Source organism: Balearica regulorum, chromosome 1 (genome assembly GCF_011004875.1).
Source record: "Balearica regulorum gibbericeps isolate bBalReg1 chromosome 1, bBalReg1.pri, whole genome shotgun sequence".
Lineage (NCBI taxonomy): Eukaryota > Metazoa > Chordata > Aves > Gruiformes > Gruidae > Balearica > Balearica regulorum.
The window spans coordinates 214,708,229-214,727,232 of record NC_046184.1 but is presented as its reverse complement, the minus strand read 5'-3'; the positions used below and the strand labels follow the sequence as shown (position 1 = coordinate 214,727,232).

The 19,004-nt window shown below is 45.5% G+C and overlaps 2 protein-coding genes across 2 annotated transcripts in view; one reads left to right on the top strand and one right to left on the bottom strand.

Moving 5' to 3' along the window:
* Positions 1 to 4,434: 4,434 nt before the first annotated feature.
* KCTD21 (potassium channel tetramerization domain containing 21) lies at positions 4,435 to 16,500 on the bottom strand. The gene is made up of 2 exons (XM_075742552.1): positions 16,443 to 16,500; positions 4,435 to 7,857 (listed from the first exon to the last, which is right to left on the bottom strand). The coding sequence occupies exon 2, from the start codon at positions 7,825 to 7,827 to the stop codon at positions 7,045 to 7,047; it is 783 nt and encodes a 260-aa protein (XP_075598667.1). The 5' UTR covers positions 7,828 to 7,857; positions 16,443 to 16,500; the 3' UTR covers positions 4,435 to 7,044.
* A 30-nt stretch (positions 16,501 to 16,530) lies between these two features.
* Positions 16,531 to 19,004, top strand: part of USP35 (ubiquitin specific peptidase 35) — a 31,753-nt gene continuing 29,279 nt past the window's right edge. The window contains exon 1 of the mRNA XM_075742543.1: positions 16,531 to 16,672. The gene's annotated coding sequence lies outside the window, so the exon portion shown is untranslated. The remainder of the gene's footprint in view (positions 16,673 to 19,004) is intronic.

Sequence of the window (19,004 nt, the reverse complement as noted above, 5' to 3'; positions counted from 1 at the left end):
AATTAATCCTCTGTTTAGAAATGTTTGAAACAGAAATGTGCTAATGCATTTAAAATGGTTTTGATTATTTAAAAAGGGTTATTCATCCAAGTTTTCTACAACTGCACTTATTTTTGGGGAGCTCCCTACAATTCTCAGCCACGGAGATGTCTAGGTAAGCATTGCAATGATATGCTGTGTAAAATCCTTGGAGAGAGGAACAGCTACAGATTCAGCAAGCATTGTTGCACACTCTTTCCTCAAGAAATGTATGTTGGGCAGAGCATCTCCTGCTTCATTCAGTGGTGGGTTGACCTTGGCTGGACACCAGGTGCCCACCAAGCCTCCTCAGCAGGATGGGGGGGAGGGGGGAGAAAATAAGATGGAAAAAAAGGTAGTGGGCAAGATAAAAGCAGTTTAATAAAGCAAAAGCACAGGCTGTGTGCAAAAGCAAAGGCAAAACAAAATATTTATTCTCTACTTCCCATCAGCAGATGATGTCTGTCCACTTCCCAGGAAGCAGGGCTTCAGTACGTGTAGCAGTTGCTCCGGAAGACAAACGTTGTAAATAATGAATGTCCTCACTTCTCCTCCTTTCTCTCAGCTTTTATGGCTGAGCAGATGCCATACGGTATGGAATATCCCTTTAGTCAGTCTGGGTCAGCTGTCCTGGCTGTGTCCCCTCCCAAGATCTTGTCCACCCCCAGCTCCTGGTGAGGGGGAACGTTGGAGAGACAGCCTTGCTGTCCGCCAGCACTGCTCAGCAGTAGCCAAAACACCGGTGTGTTACCAAGACCTTGGCAGCCACCAATACACAGCACAGCACTGGGAGATCTACTATGGGGAATATTAATTCCATCTCAGCCAGTCCCAATGCAATTTTATTTACCATTTTCTAATATATATATTAGTAACAGTTCACAAAAATTGGGCCGGGGCAACTGCATGAGGTCAAGAAGGTTCAGTGCCGGGTCCTGCACTTGGGTCACACCAACCCCAGGCACTGCTACAGGCTTGGGGCAGCGTGGCTGGAAAGCTGCCCAAAGGAAAAGGACCTGGGGGTGTTGGTCGACACCTGGCTGAATATGAGCCAGCAGTGTGCCCAGGTGGCCAAGAAGGCCAACAGCATCCTGGCTTGGATCAGCAATAGTGTGGCCAGCAGGACCAGGGCAGTGACCATCCCCCTGTACTGGGCACTGGTGAGGCTGAGGGAACTGGGTTTGTTGAGCCTGGAGAAAAGGAGGCTGAGGGGAGACCTGATGGCTCCCTGAAAGGAGGTTGTAGCCAGGTGGGGGTCAGTCTCTTCTCCCAAGTAACAAGCCATAGGACAAGAGGAAATGGCCTCAAGTTGCACCAGGGGAGGTTTAGATTGGATATTAGGAAATATTTCTTCACTGCAAGGGTTGTCAGGCACTGGGACAGGCTGCCCAGGGAAGTGGTTGAGTCCCCGTCCCTGGAGGGATTTAAAAGACGCGTAGATGTGGCGCTTAGTGGTTTAGCAGTGGACTTGGCAGTATTAGGTTAATGGTTGGACTTGATGATAAAGGTCCTTTCCAACCTAAATAATTCTATGAGTCTATGAGTTACAGGCAGAGAAATGTAGCCAGATTTTTAAATGCAATAGCCCTACTGGCTATGAAAGTGGTAAGAACTAAAAAAAAAAATCTTTTCACACTTTCCAAGTAGTATTCATTCAAAAGCATGGCTTTTAGTGAATTGGGGACCAAATTCTGATCAACGGGAAAATCCTACAGTTAGGAGTGGGAGCAGGAAAATAAGGAGGGGGATGGCAAGAGGAGGAAGAGAAATGGAATTATTCCATAGAGCCCTCCTCTGTAGCTTTTTTTATTTTTCCTGAATTCATAGGGAAACCATCCCTCGTGTTATTCCCAAGTGAATCTGAGAGCATGAGCTACATATTTATGCCCGATCCAGCCCTTCTCGCACAGCCTATCTGCATGACTGCCTGTACTAATTCACACACAAGACTTTTACTAGGAGGGCCACATGTTAGCACTGCTTGTACCCTGCATGTTTGTGTCCATCAGTGTCGGGATACGGGAGTCATTACAGAACGGCAGTTAAATATTTCAAAATACATTGAAATTCTGAGCAGTGACACCAAATTCAAAGGGATGGGGTGAAAATGAAACTCCCCAAAGGATCATTTTCATAACTTCTCCATTTATCTGTGAAGTATCAGAAGATCCTAGATTTATTTTCCACAGCTGAAGGCAGTATTTATTACTCCCGTCAACCTTAAATACGGACCCCACCAGCCCTTCCTAGAGCCGTAATAATCTGATGGATTGCAGGTATTTACTGCCAGTGAACTCGAGCAGCAATTTATCCTCAGCAACCCAGTTAAAGTACGGGAACTACAGCAGTGCATATGTTTGATGATTTAAAGCACAGGCAAATTGAAGCAAGTTACTAGCATAACTCTTAGTATGACCAATATTTAAGTTGCATAATAGATTAAAACTGGAAAGGACCAGTGAGTCATTCTAATTGCAGCCTCCTTCCGTAGCAAAATCTTTGTCTCCATTGTTATCTTGCTGTTGTTTTTTTTTCCTGAACACATAAAGATTCTTTATTCTCTCCCTTCTAAATCCTGGATTTCTTGTTAACGTGAATTCTTTCAGGTCTAACTTTTTACACCTATTTCTTTTATTTTTCTATCATCTCCTGCAGCAGCAAACACTCTTCCCACCAACTCCTACCGACCCTTAACAGCTGCACGAACCAAAGATGTCTTGGTTTTTCTGTATGGTTTCAATCCCTTCATTATAACTAGACATTGTTAGATATTTAAGAGCTATCAAGCCCAAAATCACAGAGAAATGCATGAGTGATTTTTTTCTGGACTCCACTAAGATGCTTCATAATTATCTTTTTGTCATATAAGAAATCCCACTGTGCTATGCATATGCCCATATCTGAAAATGCCATTAGACTACAGCTAAAAACTTGTTTATCATCTGCCCTAACTCTGGTATTTTTCTGCTCTAACAATATTGATCGCTCTGTTCAATGGCTCTCTCAACATTTAGGCCATTTTTTTTAAAAAAAGTGCAGGATTTAGCCTCATTTTGTACCCAAAGGTGTTGAGGGAGGCAGGCATATGGCAGAATCGAAACAGGAGTTACGCACCGAGATGTGGAAGAAAAGACCCTTCAAACTTTAAAGGAAAAAAACCCTCCCTAGATCCTTTCCTTGTTCTCAGGCCCTTAGAGGGGAAAAAAAAAAAAGTTTGTGAATATTACACTCAAGAGTGAAATAATTTTTAGATGTTACTGCTAATAAATGCCAAGTGCTTTTCATGACTAGCGATGGGGTTGCGCTGTACTTAATATGGCTTCGTGCACGTTCACTTTAATTTAGGAAAACTCTTGAGAAGAAGAATTATTAGTGCTGTTGACTGGTAAACAAAAGTAAGTTACACCTCTAGGGCTCAGAAAAAGAAGGTGAACAAAAGCCAGCTATCTAGATAAAAAAGGAACAAACGTTTTGGAGAGAGAACATTCCTATAAACAGTCATTATAACGTAACTCACAGACTGCAAAATTAAGGAGCAGCTATAAATTTAGCTTAATGTGTAGTCTGAAATAGCAACTGCGTTTGTATACCATATGTTTGCAATCGCAAGTGATTCACTTACTGCTTATTTCACAGGCTCGATTAGCATGCAGAACTACTGTGGCATTATAAATAGTATCTCGTGCTTAAAGATGTTTATTCTGCTTAGCAATTTAGAGGTATCTCAAGTTTTCCTCTTCCTCCCAATGCCTGTCTTCACTCATGTCTTTATACTTCCTGGAAATTTTGCATCTTTCTGCATATAGAAGAGAGGTATTTTGCATCTTTCTGTGTATTAATAAATGACAGAGATTTGTGGCCAGCTGTACCTCGGCCTGATTTAGTCACACGAGCACAGATAAACGCGTATTCGAGTCGTCCATCTTTTGCCTAACAGGCTGATAGGTTAAAGCACTCCAGGAGAAGCCCTGGGTTCAGTTCTCTCCTCAGTCTGTGGGGACCCAAACCCATATTTCCATGTCAGCAGAATTACCCTAGTTACTGTCTAGGCCAGGTTGGGGCACTCCTCATTTCTTGTTCAGACTTTTAAGAAACTGCATTACTGCTTTTAGTGTGGGTGCTGCTACAGTCTGAAGAAAAGAAAAAGAAAAAGAAAAGAGAAAAGAGAAAAGAAAGAAAAGAAAAGAAAAGAGAAAAGAAAGAAAAGAAAAGAAAAGAGAAAAGTGAAAAGAAAAGAAAAGAAAAAAGAAAAGAAAAGAAAAAAGAAAAGAAAAGAAAAGAAAAGAAAAGAAAAGAAAAGAAAAGAAAAGAAAAGAAAAGAAAAGAAAAGAAAAGAAAAGAAAAGAAAAGAAAAGAAAAGAAAAGAAAAGAAAAGAAAAGAAAAGAAAAGAAAAGAGAAAAGGAAAAGAAAAAAAAAGAAAAGGGGGTGGAGGCAAAGGGGAAGAGTAAATGCTCTAGATTAAGCTATGCATAGTGCTTTTATGGACTCCTCTTATTTGCCTTTCACCAGAAAACGCAGTAATGATTCAACTCTCCCAGGGAATATTTTTATTTTGCTTAAATAGAATGGAACAATACTGATCCAGAGCTCTAAAGGGTGTAGATCAGACTTGTCCTTTCTAAATGAGATTTAAGCCCACTGCTTTTACCTTTGGGTAAACTCAAGCTGACAGGAAACAAATTACTACAGATAAGTATTATTTTAGTCCCGACATACAAGAACCCCTGTTACAGATCATTGAAAATCTACTCTCAAGGGCGTGGGCTAGAAAGAAATACTGCCAACAGCCCCCGAAAGCTCTGTTTGCATAAATTCAGCAAAGACATATGGGTTTCAAGGCATAGATTTGATGAAAGAGGGTTCATGTATGGAATTTTACAGATCACAATCATATTACCTGCATAGATCATCACTGGGAATGTCCAACTGAGTGGCAAACTCATGTCAGAAATAAGATTCACGCAGGAGTTGCTTTCCTTTCTCAGTGGCATGCAGCAACCCCTGGAACAGATTACTCCTGCTTTATAATTCAGGACAGGGATGGGCAAAAAAAAAAAAAGTTCTTCCTAATGCAACTAAAACTAGAACAACATGGTGACTCAGGTTGGAATTTAGCCACAAAATCCTGTTTACAGTCCTCAAAATTCACAAAACTTGCCAGGTTTGATGGCTCTGAAGGCTTCAAGCCCAGTCAGTGCTTCCCAACAACATGGTCCCACGTATATCACGCTGGTTTAGCACCCAGTCAGACAGGGGCAGTGGTTTATAACAGGCTGCCAATAGCTTCAAAACGCGCATTTTTACCGTCAGTATGCTGATTTGTGTTGTTCGTGCAATTACAGCTTGGGACAGTAGAAATACATTTATCTCACTGTATTTTACAACAGTAACAAAACGCTTTTTTATGCTTGTTTTACAGGTCAGCTTAATGACGACAGACTAGTTACTTGCGGAAACAAGAACACGAGCAATGCTGAGCTTTGCCGCCCCGTGCTGAGAGCTTTTGGAACCACTAAAATTCTACATGCAAAACTTGGTTATTGCATTTTCCCTTCTATCTCATTAGAGATAACAGGAAACGTTCTAGAGGGTCTCTCATGCACACGTAGCAATCTGGTTAGGGAAAGACAGTTAAGATACTTTTCAATATAATTAGCTGAGAATGAACCACCTTGAATGCGGCACAAATGATGTTCAGAGCTAACGTGCAGCTGGTGGATTATGATCTTCATTATGGCACAGACCGGGGGTACAGGAAAAAGCTTGACCGTTGTCATCGCCTCTGGTTTCCCACTGCCTTGCCTCTGACAACCTGATGCTAAAGTCCAGCGAGCGGGTAAAATGCTAGCTTAGTGACCTGACCATTTCACAATGATCTAAAAAAAAAAAAAGGCTCGATGTATTGGGATAAGAAAAATGAGCTGCTTTTTTTGTAATGAAAAATACTAGGTGTAACCTGATGAGAAAGTTGTCTTTTTAGATGGAATCTATCCTACCCAGAGAGCATCCCATGCACTTCAGGCACTGCTGCAGGGTGACGTGCCCAAAAGAAGGCCGTGTCCAGGCAGAAGAGGCTCAAATGTTTAGAAGATATTTGGGGGCCTCCCCAAATCTGTCTCCATTTCAGAAAGTTTCAGCAGCATCCTCCAGACAAATAAAACGTTGCAAGAGAAAGAAAAGGACTAGTTGTCTTGGATGCCTTTGGAATGTAGAAGTAAAGGTTTAAAAGCATGCAAAGCAAAGTTCCCCTACCAGCCACAGTCTTCTCAGTTCATAAGAACACCATTCTCTCTGCTATGGCTTCCTTGGTCGTTCCCCATGCCAGTCACATCAGTCAAACACGGCTTTCCTGAAAGCAGAACAGAGCAGGGGCTTCCTCACAGCGTTCAGAAAAAAATAAGTCAGCTTCAGATGGTGACAGAAATCCTTTGTTGAACCCAAACAGACAGGATCCCTTACTCATTTGCAGTTTGCACCATCCTTTACAGCTATACTTAGTGCGTGCATGCGGGGAGGCTGCTTCTCTCTGGATCCAACCAAGCTTCTTGGATGCTCTGCATGGGTGATACAGAAAGACATGGAAAATGTGTCCCCAGGGCTGTCTGCTGCACTGCAGCTCTGCGGCATCCTTCACCGCATCTGATCTCCAGATACCTTCCAAACCTTGATCGCTGAACCCTCACATCCCCTTGTGACATAGGTTAAGGATCACTCCCATTTTCCAGCCGGAAAACGTAGGAAGGACAGAAGTTAAGTGATTTTTCCCCACAATTGTACAGCAGGTCAGAGGTGGAGGCAGAGACAGAACCAATCCTTAATTCAGGCGCTAGATAATATTCCTTCCATCTAGAATATGGACATATTCTGAAAGGTCGTATTGGTAAATACATTAAAGGAAAATCATCTCCCCGTTAGTGACTCTTAATCCAGATAAGCATGATTCTGAATTAGGCTGTAAGTGTGTTTTAAAGGGAAACACTTAAGCTGTGTTACCTCCATGCTGGCACCAGAATACACACCCATTCCTACTTGTACCGGATTAGGCGAATAATCTTATTATTCATGAAATCTGAAGTATGTGGATGAGAAGAATCTATGCAGAAACCATCACTCATGGCTATTTTTAGCACTTCTTCCACAAACACCTGGAAACTATTGATTTGCTTATTATCTGGCACCACCCAGAGTCTCTTTAAGTTCTGCCTGGTGTACTCCTCTTCGGGAAGGCCTTCCACACTTGCGACCCAATCCAAGGTCAAATGGTTGGGGTCCTGCAGGTAGCTGGATATTGAAGAGAGGTTTCCGTTGAAGCAATAGTAAAGTTTGGAACCGAGAAGCTTCAGAAACAGACATGATGTGGAGAAGATATGAGCACTGAACACCTCCATGTTGGAGGAAGACAGGCTATAGATCTGGGGTGCTTCTCGGACGGTGAAGTGAACAGTCTGGGTCTTCTGATCGAGGGTGATGTTGAGCATGGCATTCTTCTCCGCTTTAGAAAGCTCCACCTCCTTCTCCTGCAAGGCCTCAATCAGTGGCTGAATTTGATAAAAATCTACCTCACGTCGAAGTAAGCCCATTTCCTGAAAGTCTTCAGGGAGGTCCAAGTGAGAAGTTCGTAAGAAGTTCAGGATATAGCGGAAGATTTTGCCGTCTCTGTCGATAAAGCAGTTGCCTTGGCTGTCCTTCTTGGTTGGGATCTTCCCACTAAACATGGCCCCCAGCATGGAGTCTGGAAAGCTAGTCAGGGTGGACAGAGAGGTGGTATAGAGTTTTCCTCCAACATTAAGCGTGATGGGTTCTGACATGATGGAAAAGTCAGGATGCTGGGACTAATTCTAAAAAAAAAAATAAAATAAAAAAATCCAAAAGCACACATTTAGCTACATTTACCTTTTTAAAAGGTTAAACTACAGAGATAAAGAGTCCTAAATACCTAAGGGTTACTACATGGCAAGAATTTCTCATAGAAATTAGAAATGGGGAATGACTTTTGGAGGTTCTATCTTGAGAACAAATGTAAGGATCTTTTTTTCTCCCGACAGACTTGAACAGGACTTTGTTTAGTTCAGTTTAGTGCCAGAAATCACGAGTCCTCCAAAACTTTACAATCATGCTAAAAGTGAAATCTCTCCCACGGAAGCCTACAGCGGAACGACTGCTAACTTCAAAGCAAGAGTTGTGTCCTGGGCTCACCTGATCCCATCTCCCTCATGAACACAGAATTTAGAGGGGAAAAAAAGGACAGGACAAGAACTGGACACATCCCAACATCTTCCACGACATCTGAAGATATAATTAAAGCAACAAAGCTGTTGCAGCAGAATCCCCTGACACACATTTGAGTTCCTAGCAGGGAGCCAGCGAGCAGTGCTGCTGTAAGCATGCGACAGTCTGCGGTTCCATTCATTAAAAAAAAAATGCCAAGCTTTCTCCTTCCAACGTGCTTTACCTTAGAAAACATTTCCTAATTAATTGGGGGCATATCCCGGTTGACATAATTTCCACGCAGCTCCTCTGCAATCAGCTGAGATGAATGGAAGATGTCATTTTATGGTGCAGTTAAGCATCACTGCCTCTGGAAGGGACATACCTCCCTTCGCCTTCCACCATACCTTCCTCCTCCCTTATGCCAGCTCTGGCACTCATCTGACCCTACAGTGAGCCAGTTTAGGGAGAAAAACCATCATTTTCTATTCAGGATATGGTTCTGCTACATCTTGGAACCAGATGAATGCCAGTGCTGGTGCAAGGGAAGAGGAAGGAACCACGTAGCCCTTTCCATTGCAGATCAGCTCAGCTGCCTTGGAAAAGTGGGCTCTCATTCCTGCTAGCTGAGGACCTGCAGATCTGTTTTTCCTTGTTTGCTGAATCCAAATCAATCAACACTTCATTCCCAGTTTTATTGGTGACTTAATCAGCAGGAAACCCATCAGTGTTTGCTTGCAGAGGTAGGAGGTAGCTCTTGCTGTAGTAACTATGGTCATTCAACAGAAAGCTGCCAAACAACTCAAAATTAAACTGCAGTGCAGGCATTTTCCTAACTAGTCACGGAATAATCATAGACACGACAACACTATTATCAGCTCCAGAGTCACAGAAAAATAGAGATAGGAAGAACGTCATCTTGTGCTGGAATATCAATTATTTTATGGCTGCTAAAACTCAAATAATAGTGTTAATATCACCCTAAAACACATCTGCCTCTAGATAGCAGGCACATTTTGTTATGAAAAACTTGCCCAACCTAGGGCAGCTAATGAACACGTCAAAGGAGAATCAGTATTTCATTTCTAGTTTAAGAATAACATTCCACTCTGCTCTTTAGCCTGCTGTAGCCCTTAGCACAGTGTGTATCTCACTGCACCATAATTAATGGAAAGAAACAGATCTCTAAATCCACTGAGCGCTTTGCCTGTGTATCCCTTAGTCCCACATATCCAACAAAATTGGCAAATAAAGGCGCACGCATAGACCAACACAACACCCCATCCACGCTCATGGCCAAAGACCATCCTTGTGACTAACCTCAGCCAAATATTCCCGAGAAAAAAAAATTTGTTCAGTGTTAAACTCCCCTTAGTCTCAGTGTACTTCCCACTCTTGAAGACTTCTCCCCAATTTAGAGTCAAGAGTTTAAACTGGTCATATAGATGCCTCAAGTGGTCTAATTCTGTAGTACAAGTGGCTGCAATGTATTTTTTCTACTAAGAGCTTTCAATATGTCTGTAAAAGCATTGCTACAAGCACAATCTGGCATTCACAAAACCAGCCTAAAATGGATTTTACTTTTTTTCAAGTTTCGTCAAACAGAAGCGTTCCCTACATGTCCCTGCAAATAACACAGCCTGTAGAAGCAGGACTGACAGTGACCCGAAAGACCATGTTCCTTGCTTCCCATCTCTGCTACCACTTAAGCTGCTTTAGACTAAACAACCCAAATATTTCTGTTCTTTCTTCATAGGTCATGTTTTCAGATTTTTAAGCCAAAACCTGCTTATCTACACCACAGAAGTAGGCTTCTCATGCTCTCTGCCACCCTTAGCCAGATGCAGAGTGAGACATTTCCCTTGATGTGTATGTGATAGGCTTCACTTGGCAGAGCCTGTTGTCAAGAGTCACGATGTAAAGACCACTGGACGGTCCAAATGTTCAATGACAAGATACAGATTTTCGTTTCAAACTCAATATTCACCCTAGGTTTAGTCTGATCCAGACTCGCTGGCTATATACCTTGAATGAGAGGCAGACATCTCGGTCCAATCTGAACAGATAACATCATTAAAAAAAAGTATCTTGTAGTTTGTTTCTTTATCAGCAGTCTCAAAAGGGAGGCTGCCAACAAAATACGGCAGTAACGTGAGCTCTTCGAAGCTGAAGACCATGTCTATGCTGCCAGCAACAGCATCAGAAATTTGATTGAGCTTTAGCTCTGGTGTTGGAAGAGTTGTGGGTGTAGTAGCACAGAGCTCGGCAGACACGGCGTTACCCACTTCCCATGTGGGCTCTGCTCCCCTCCCACCCCTGGACGCTGCTCAGACACGTGCCCTGACCAGGCTATTCTGCTTATCGCTATTCTGCAGTCTACAGACCCATACAGGCTGGATTTCAGTCTCCCAGGACATCAGCTTGCTTTTATTTTGGACCTCCCCACTCCCCCCCCACTGGATTAAATTTCAAACATTTAATGATGCAAACATCTGGCCCACAGATAAGGCTGCAGGGTAACAGTTGCACAGCTGTCATTTATAAAGTGGAATCAACATACGACAAGTTAATCATCTGGTATTGCCTAATTCATCCCAGTGCTTGCAGATTTATATCTTCATAGTGTGATGATGAATCTCATAGTCTGGCAACCTCAGAAGACCCAAAACCACAGCGCAAATGAGCACACACATGTCTACTGGATTCATCATCAACCTGGACTTAAGGCATTGACCAACCAACGTACTTCACAGTAGCTGGGGAAACCAAGTCAATCTTCGCTGCTTTTTTCTTATAAACTTGTTTATGAAAAAAAATTTTCATAAACTCATGAAAATGAAAATTAATTGGGTTGTCAGTTTTCTCTCTTTGCTCATCCAACCAGCATTTGCGGTCCCTACCCCAGTTTATCAGGTCTGGCTACTTTGCTAATGCAATATAAAGGTTCTCCAAGAATGCAGCATGGAAATCACTTCTGCTTGGTGGCATTTCCACAAAGAGAAGGTACCAAGAGAGCATCTGATCTTGGACATGGGTGGCTATAACCTGCAGTCACCAGGGACAGGTACGAATTGGGTTACGGTTCTTGGAAGCAGAGAATTACAGTAAAACCTTTTGTGTAGCTGCTCCCCAAGTTGTACTTAAAATTCACTCAAATTAGATCAGGTAGAGGTCTAATTTGAGAGTTGAAGATGCAAATTTGGTGGAAGAGCATAGGATTTATTTTGTGCTTTTAGCGTGACTTGTATTTAAATACATCTTTCTTTTTTAAAACAGATGTACTTAACGTAATGGGGGGAAGAAAAAAATCTATGGTTGATTTAAAGTCATAATCTTTTCAGGTGATGTAAGTTGAGAGAAACCAGTAGTGGTGAACTTTTCTAAAAAATCAAACTCCTGAACAGAAGTTGCTACCTGAGCATTTCAACCGACCAGGGCTTGTAAATTTAACTTGGGTTTTACTCACTGGAGCATCCTCAACAGATGCACAGAGAACATGTCAGTAACGACCTTCTACCCCCTGAGTTTAGTTCAGCAAATAATTGGTTCGAACCTGGGAGAGTGGTGAGGGTTGACAGAGCAGGAAGGTATGAAAGAGCGTGCGAAACGACAAAATCTACCTGTTTTCCCTTATCAATGCCTTCACGTATTTAGAACCATCAGCTCAGTTCCTTCATTATCATAACGCTTCCTTTGCTGAATCAGTTTGAATGTAGAACAGCTTTGGATATGCTTATTTCCCCTCTTATGTATTCATCACATTTGAGAGCATTTTAATTAGCTAATAAATAAAATCCTGTATACATAATTTAACTGAGTGCCTGTTTTGCCCAACTTGGCAAAAAACCACAAGTGTACAAGTAATCCTCCAAAAAAAAAAAAAAAGCATCGGTCACGATTTGCCATAAGTAAAATGTGAAGAAATGGCACGAATATTACAACGTATTTAACCACTCTGAAAAATGGGTACAGCTGTAGTCTATCCTTTTTAGCCCAAAAATGCAGTTTAATGGGAAGTCTAAAGTTATAAATATGTTTATATGGTTTTCAAAGAGACATGGATCTTTTCTTGATATATATGTGTGTGTGTATATATATATATACTCACACATACAGACAATTTCTAACAGGATTTTTGTGGTTACTTATTCAGATAAAAAAATGATAACTAAGATCATTCCAGTTAAAAATAATCTACCCTCAACCAGCAAGCTTATGAAACACCAAAGAGAGATGGTATGCCTGGTCCTGCTTAACAGCCTCCTTGAAGATCTGAAGAAAACTCTCTCTGCATTAACCAAGTAAAGCTAATACTAGTTTTGCTGTAACAATAAATATCTGTAGGGCACAGAAAAGTTACTAAACAGATCAGAAAACAAACCAAGAAGTTTGTATTTGGGAAAATGTGTTGCAATGCCTTGATTTCCCTGACAAGTAAACTCGAATACAAGTATTTCTTGGGAAAATGCTGCTTGGGAAAAGCAGCAGGAATCGACTGCAAACACAAATTTCACTCTACAAATGTCAAGGAAGGAAAACCAATCAAGAGTGATATGTAATTTGGTAGGAGTGGATCACAATGAGTTGTTAAAACAGGATTTCCAAAGTCCATCCCACAGGCTGCTTACAGCCTCTGAAGCCTTTACGTGTGGAGCTAAAGGCATTAGAAGTTGTAGCATCCCCTGGAAAATGAGTTAATGGATGCTGTGACAGCAACAGGGTCTTTTGCTGCCAGATGTAACGTTACGTGGCCATTACACAGTCGTTGCCCTTGGTTTTAATTTTATACATAAGATGTTGCACTGCTGGTTAATTGTTATAGTGTAGCCTTCAATAGCTCACCCGTAAAACATCCCTCCACGACCAAAACTTTGCAAACCTGTATTTAAGACGGTGAAATATGTGCAGCTTCGTTAAGAAATAGTTGAGGAGTAACAACGAACTGCAAAGTACACACACAGCAAAAAAAAACCCACCAAAAAACCCCCCAGAAATTAATTATTTATGCCGGCATGATGAAGGATGCCTAAGTGGCAATAACATTAAAGCAAGCCAGGGACCATTTCTGCCAAGCATCAGGAAGAGCAGCCATACTAAAAACCTCTCTGGCTTTTTGAGTATTGCCCAAGAGAGCTGGTGAAAGCGGCATCAGCTGGATAAATGTTATGAGAGACAGATCAGGTAATGCGTTATAGGAAGTAATTCTGCATCAGGAGGGACAGGATTGATTTCAGCTAAAAAGGAGGTATGAAAAAAATAAAATATATCTGGGCACCTGTATGGCAGCCGGAGACTTTAAATGGTGGTTCGGAGGCTGGGGCTCCAGTCTGCTTCATTAGAGTGCATTAATGGCAAACACATAATGAGGCAAAGATACTTCTTTCTGCATAATGCTCGTTCTGCTTTGGGGTTTGCCCCAGATTCCCCACGCTCAGCACCTATCACTTTGCTCCATCGCATCTTAACTAAAACCTGCCTTTTGGTTTGAGGTAAAAATTCCAGTTTCCAAGAAATACCCGAGTCCTGAGAAAAAAAAAAAACAAACAAAAAACCTTCATGAAGTTGCGAACTCCAGATTTGGGCACAGCCAGCCCTGCGGCGCTTGCTGCGACTGTACCCGCAGACCAGCGTCACGCCTCGTCCCTTCGCAGGGGGACGATTCCGCAGAAGAAATCCAGACCCTCAGCTACGAGTTTGTACCCTGCCCAGAGAAGGCAGTTTGAAGCCTAGAAGTCACCCTGTGACAGGAAAGAGGGAAAAAAAAAAAACAAACAACAAAAAACCAACAAAGGGAGGCAGAAACAAAATAAATAGTATTTAGGGGATAACAGACTCCGTTGCCCACCTACGTAGCCAGCAGAGCCAGTAGGCATCAAGTGAGAGCTGGGTTTAAGGAGGATTTGGGACAAAATGCGTCGCGAGGACGGATTCACCCTCCCTTCACGTACCCCTGATGCACATTTATTTATCTCAGCTCATCTTCAACTACAGAAGGTTAAACATTTGCAATGTGGTTTCTACACCCTATATGCTTATTTATAGTTTATCTTAGAGAGGAAAACTCTTGTCTTCCCATCGCTGCAGGACGGACATCGATCCCACCTAATATTGGACCCTCGGATAATCTCAGCCCCTCCGATAATTACAAGTGCAGCACTTTACTTAGAGGCTTGAAATTCAGTCGGCTGAAGCGGAGCGTGGCACGTCTGCCAGGAGCAATATATCCCGAAATGCAGCACCGGGAGCAGTGGGGGGGGGGGGTGGAAGCAGCTGCTTTTTGTTTCGGGACTGCTGTGAGCCACTGGAAATTTCCAGCTGGCATCTGGGAAAAGGCCGCTCACCCCCCGAGGCTGGCACGGAGGACACGGGTGACGAGCTCCGGGAAGGGACTCAAACTCCCAGCGGGCGCGAGGCAGGAAACGACGGCTCACCCTTTCCTTCTCGCTGTAAGAGAGAATCATCGGTATCGGTCTGCTGGCGGCTGCGACACCCGGCGATAGACACGCCGACTATCCACCTTCGGAGAGCAGCTGCTCAGCCACCACTTACTTATATTTAATTTTTAAACCGTGCTTTGTTAAACACAGAAACTCTCCTCTGCCGACAAGACACGCGAACGATGGGAGAGCGTAAAGGGGAGTTTCCTAACGTCCCTGGTTTGCGGTGGGTGCGATGCTGTGTGTCCATCCCTTCCCAGACCTGCACCTTGATGCTCTAGAGCATCTCCTGGGCTGCTTGCTTAGGGCTGCAGGTGAATGCAAAAGGCTGGGTGTGAGGCTCTCTGCAGAGAATTTAAGCGATAAAGAGACAGGGGGGCTAGGGAGATGGGGACAGGGAAATAGAGCTGGTGCCCAGTTAGTAAGAGGAAGGAGCGATATAAAACAAAAATCAGGTTCCTCTTGAGAGAAGAGGAATGAAAGCAGCGGTGCGCAGTGGGGAGGAGGAAAATGAAATGAAGGTTAACGGCTACTGAAGGAGAACGGCAGAAGACAAGATGGAGGGGGAGAGGGAGCGCAGAGCCAGAGATGCGGCTGCAGTGAGGTTTGGAGAATAAAGGCCAAAGTGCTGCGGTGCTCAGCGCTCTCCCGGTGTGATCTCCGATACCTTGTGGCTCAGGGGCCGCTGTGTGGGTCACACAGATTGCCAGGAGGGCACTGCCACTGGCTGCCAGGAGGGAGCCTGTTTGGGGTCTCATAGCAGAAGCATCACTTTTCCCTCCAAGCAGCTGATGTAACCCTTTTACAGTCCCATATACCAATTTAATGCCAGCCCTGGCAAAGGTTTTCACTGATTTCTAATGTCCTGTCCCAGCATCCACATGGGTATCACTTGGCACCCTTGGAGTATCTTCCAGATACTCTTATTTCTTTCCTGGGCCGCTTCATCTGCACACGTGGCAGACCACCACCTGCGTACTGCTTGATGCACGCACGGGGTGGGTTCAGCAATCCAGCATCCCGCCCCACCTCCCACTGACACCATCACTTCCAGAGCACCCCTGCAATTAAGAGGGCTGCTAATTGCCAGCATGGATGCAGCTGCACGCTAGCAAAAAGCACTCAGAAATAACACTAACGAGGTAGGTGCCGTACAGAATTAGACCCTCCACAGGGTATGGCTCATGCACATCGCCCAGCCAGGCCCATGTCACCATCCAGGGTTGGCTGCAGCTTGGCTGGACCCAGAGCCAGCCCCGGGTCTGGGCATACAAGGCTTGGATTTGCTAAATCACTGTAAATCCTTTAATTTTGGAGATGTTGGGGGGGGGGGGGGAGGGGGGGGAAGAGAAACGCAAAGCTTGCAGAGTTGTTAACCGCTTGTTAACGGTTGAACTTGATGATCTTAAAGGTCTCTTCCAACCTAAACGATTGTGTGATTCTGTGAGCGGCGCTGAGCCCTACCCTGTTAAGAGGAACCACAGGTATGGCTCCTCCCTATACAGCCAGGCGTTCACTCTTTTAAGTGAGCTTAAAATACTAAAAACCAACCCCAAATCCCCCCAGAGTGGGGGATCACCAGTCCTTCCCACATCCCAAAGAGTTTCCCCGGCCGTGCTCCCCGCTCCTCCCTCTCCCCCCGTGCCTCAGTTTCCCCATCTCAGGGGTGTGCAGTGGGGTGACCCCGACCCTTCCCACTCCCCCCAGCCCGGTCGATCCCCGCCCCCCATCCCATCCCATCCCATCCCATCCCATCCCATCCCCGCCGCGGTACCCACCTGCGCCCCCTCCAGCCGCCGAGCCCCGTCGCTCGCCGGGCGCCGCGGAAGGCGGAGGCGGCGGGAGGAGGAAGCGGAGGGGGGGGGGCGGTGTGGCTCGGCCCGGCCCGGCCGCGCTGGGATTTGTAGTTCGCCGCCTCCCTCGGCCCTGCCCCGGTGCTGCCCGCAGGACTGCGGCTCGCTGCCGGTCACGCCGCAACCTTACGGGCACGGCCCGGCCACGGAGGGAGGTAACGCGGGGCGGGTGGGGAAGGGGGGGGTGAGAGGGGTCTTGGAGGGGCAGTCAGGGGGTTGGGGTGATCGGAGGGAGGGGTGCGGGGGGGAAGGGGTGCTTGGAAGGGGTGTAGGAGGGGTGGTCGGGGAAGGGGTGCCAGCAGGGATGCTCAGGGAAGGGGACGCTGGAGAGGTGGTCTGGGGTCGGGATGCAGGAGGGATGCTCGGGGGGAGGGATGCAGGAGGGATGCTCGGGGGGAGGGATGCAGGAGGGGTGTTTGGGGGTCGGGGTGCAGGAGGGGTGGTCGGGGATCAGGGTGCTGGAGGGGTGGTCTGGGGTCGGGATGCAGGAGGGATGCTCAGGGGAAGGGATGCAGGAGGGGTGTTCGGGGAAGGGATGCAGGAAGGGTGCTCGGAAAGGGATGCAGGAGATTGTTCAGGGGTCGAGCTGCTCAGCGGAAGGGATGCTCAGGGGAAAGGGTTGCAGGAGGGGTGTTTGGGATTTGGGATGCTCAGAGGGAGGGATGCTTGGGGGTCGGGATGCAGAAGGGAAGTTTGGGGAAAGGGGTGCGGGAGGGATGCTCAAAGGGAGCGATGCTTGAGGGAAGGGGTACAGGAGAGGTGTTTGGGGGTTGGGCTGCTCAGATGGAGGGATACTCAGGGGGAGAGATGCTTGGGATCAGGAGGCTTGGGGGTCACGATGCAGTTGGGATCATCAGGGTCACAATGCAGGAGGGATGTTCAGGGGTTGGGGTGCAGGAAGGAGCTGGGAGTAAGGGGTGCTTAGGGGTTGGCATGCAGTCGGGATTCTCAGGAACTGGGATGCTCAGAGGGAGGATGCTCCAAGGAAGGGGTGCAGGAGAGATGCTTAGGAGGGAGACTCAGAGGGGTGCTCGGGGGTTGGGATGTAGTAGAGGGCTTGGAGGGAGGTATGCAGGAGAGATGGTTGGAGTAAGGGCTGCTCTGGGGATTGGGATGCAGGAAGGATGCTCAAGGGAGAGATGTTTGGAGGGCGGGGTTCAGGAGAGAGGCACAGGATTTGGGATTCGTGGAGGGATGCTCCGAGAGAGGGATGCTCTGTGGTCAGGATGCAGGAGGGAACTCTGGAAGAGGGATGCTCAAGGATTTGGATGTTTGGGGTCAAGCTACAGGATGCTTGGAGGGAGGGATACAGGAGCAACCTTGGCAAGTGTGTGTGTTCCTCCGGTGCCTGCAGGGCTTTGCAAACCTGTTTGCAAGGCAGCATCTTGCTATGAGGAACTGGCCAAGATGGGTTCAGGTTTTCCTCAAGAAAGCTGACCCAGCGAGAGAAGCCCAGGGAAGATCTCATCCCACAGGGAGCCAAAAGACCCTAAAAAGTGAGGGTCAAATTCAGAGCAGTCCAGATCCAAACCCTTTCAGGTTAAATCTGCCCTGTCTTGGACTTCATAAGTCTTAAAAGATAAAAGCAGACATTGGAATATTTGCCACTTCTAACTAAGCTATACCCTGCTGTATTTGTGTCATGGGACTCCCGGCAAAGAAATTTCAACTGTGTGCCCTACCTCAGCCTGAAGGGGTGTAGCAAGGGGGGGGGGGGTTTGTGAAAAAAACATTTGAGATGTCTGTATCTCCAAGCAGTGAGGCAGTGTCTGATGAATCCCAGCCAGCGCTGGCAGTGTCAGCCCTCAGTCCCGTATGCTTTGGTGAACAGGAGGTGGTTTTTCCTTGGGTTATATCCAGGGGTTTAATTTCTATACACAGACAAAAGCAGGCAGAAATCTGAAGAAAGAAGAGTGATGTTAATGCTATAAATACCTCCAAGAAAACAACTAGCTTTCCGGAGTAGGTATATTTACAGTCTCCAGTGATGATAATAGAAAGGACGTTGGTCTGAAGGTCAGTGCAGGATCTGGGCACTCCTGGTATCAAGCCCATGGAAGTAGAGTAGCACAGCCCTGGCTGAGAGCTCCGGCTAAGGAGGAAAGCAGAAGGCTTTTGGGGGAAGAAAAGGAAGATATGTTCATCTGGGCAATGTGAGGAGGAGTGACTATCCCGGGAAATACTTACCTAGTGCTGGCAGGACAACGCTGTTGGGAATCCAATGCCAAATATATTCAGAAAATTAAAAAGCAACTGGGGTGGGTTATTTTTGTCTGTGGTTGGTGCTGGGCTCAGCCGTAGAGCCAGTGGTTTGTCACTGCTGGTCTAGTGGTTGGAACAAGCCCTGCTTTATGTGCCTCTCTCTGCTGCTGGTTTTCAAGGCAACAGGAGACAGGAATTTAATTTCTTATGCCTTGCCTTCTGCATCCATACCAGGATGGCTGATCATATGCTAGTGATGGTTTTGAGATACTTTTATAGGAAAAG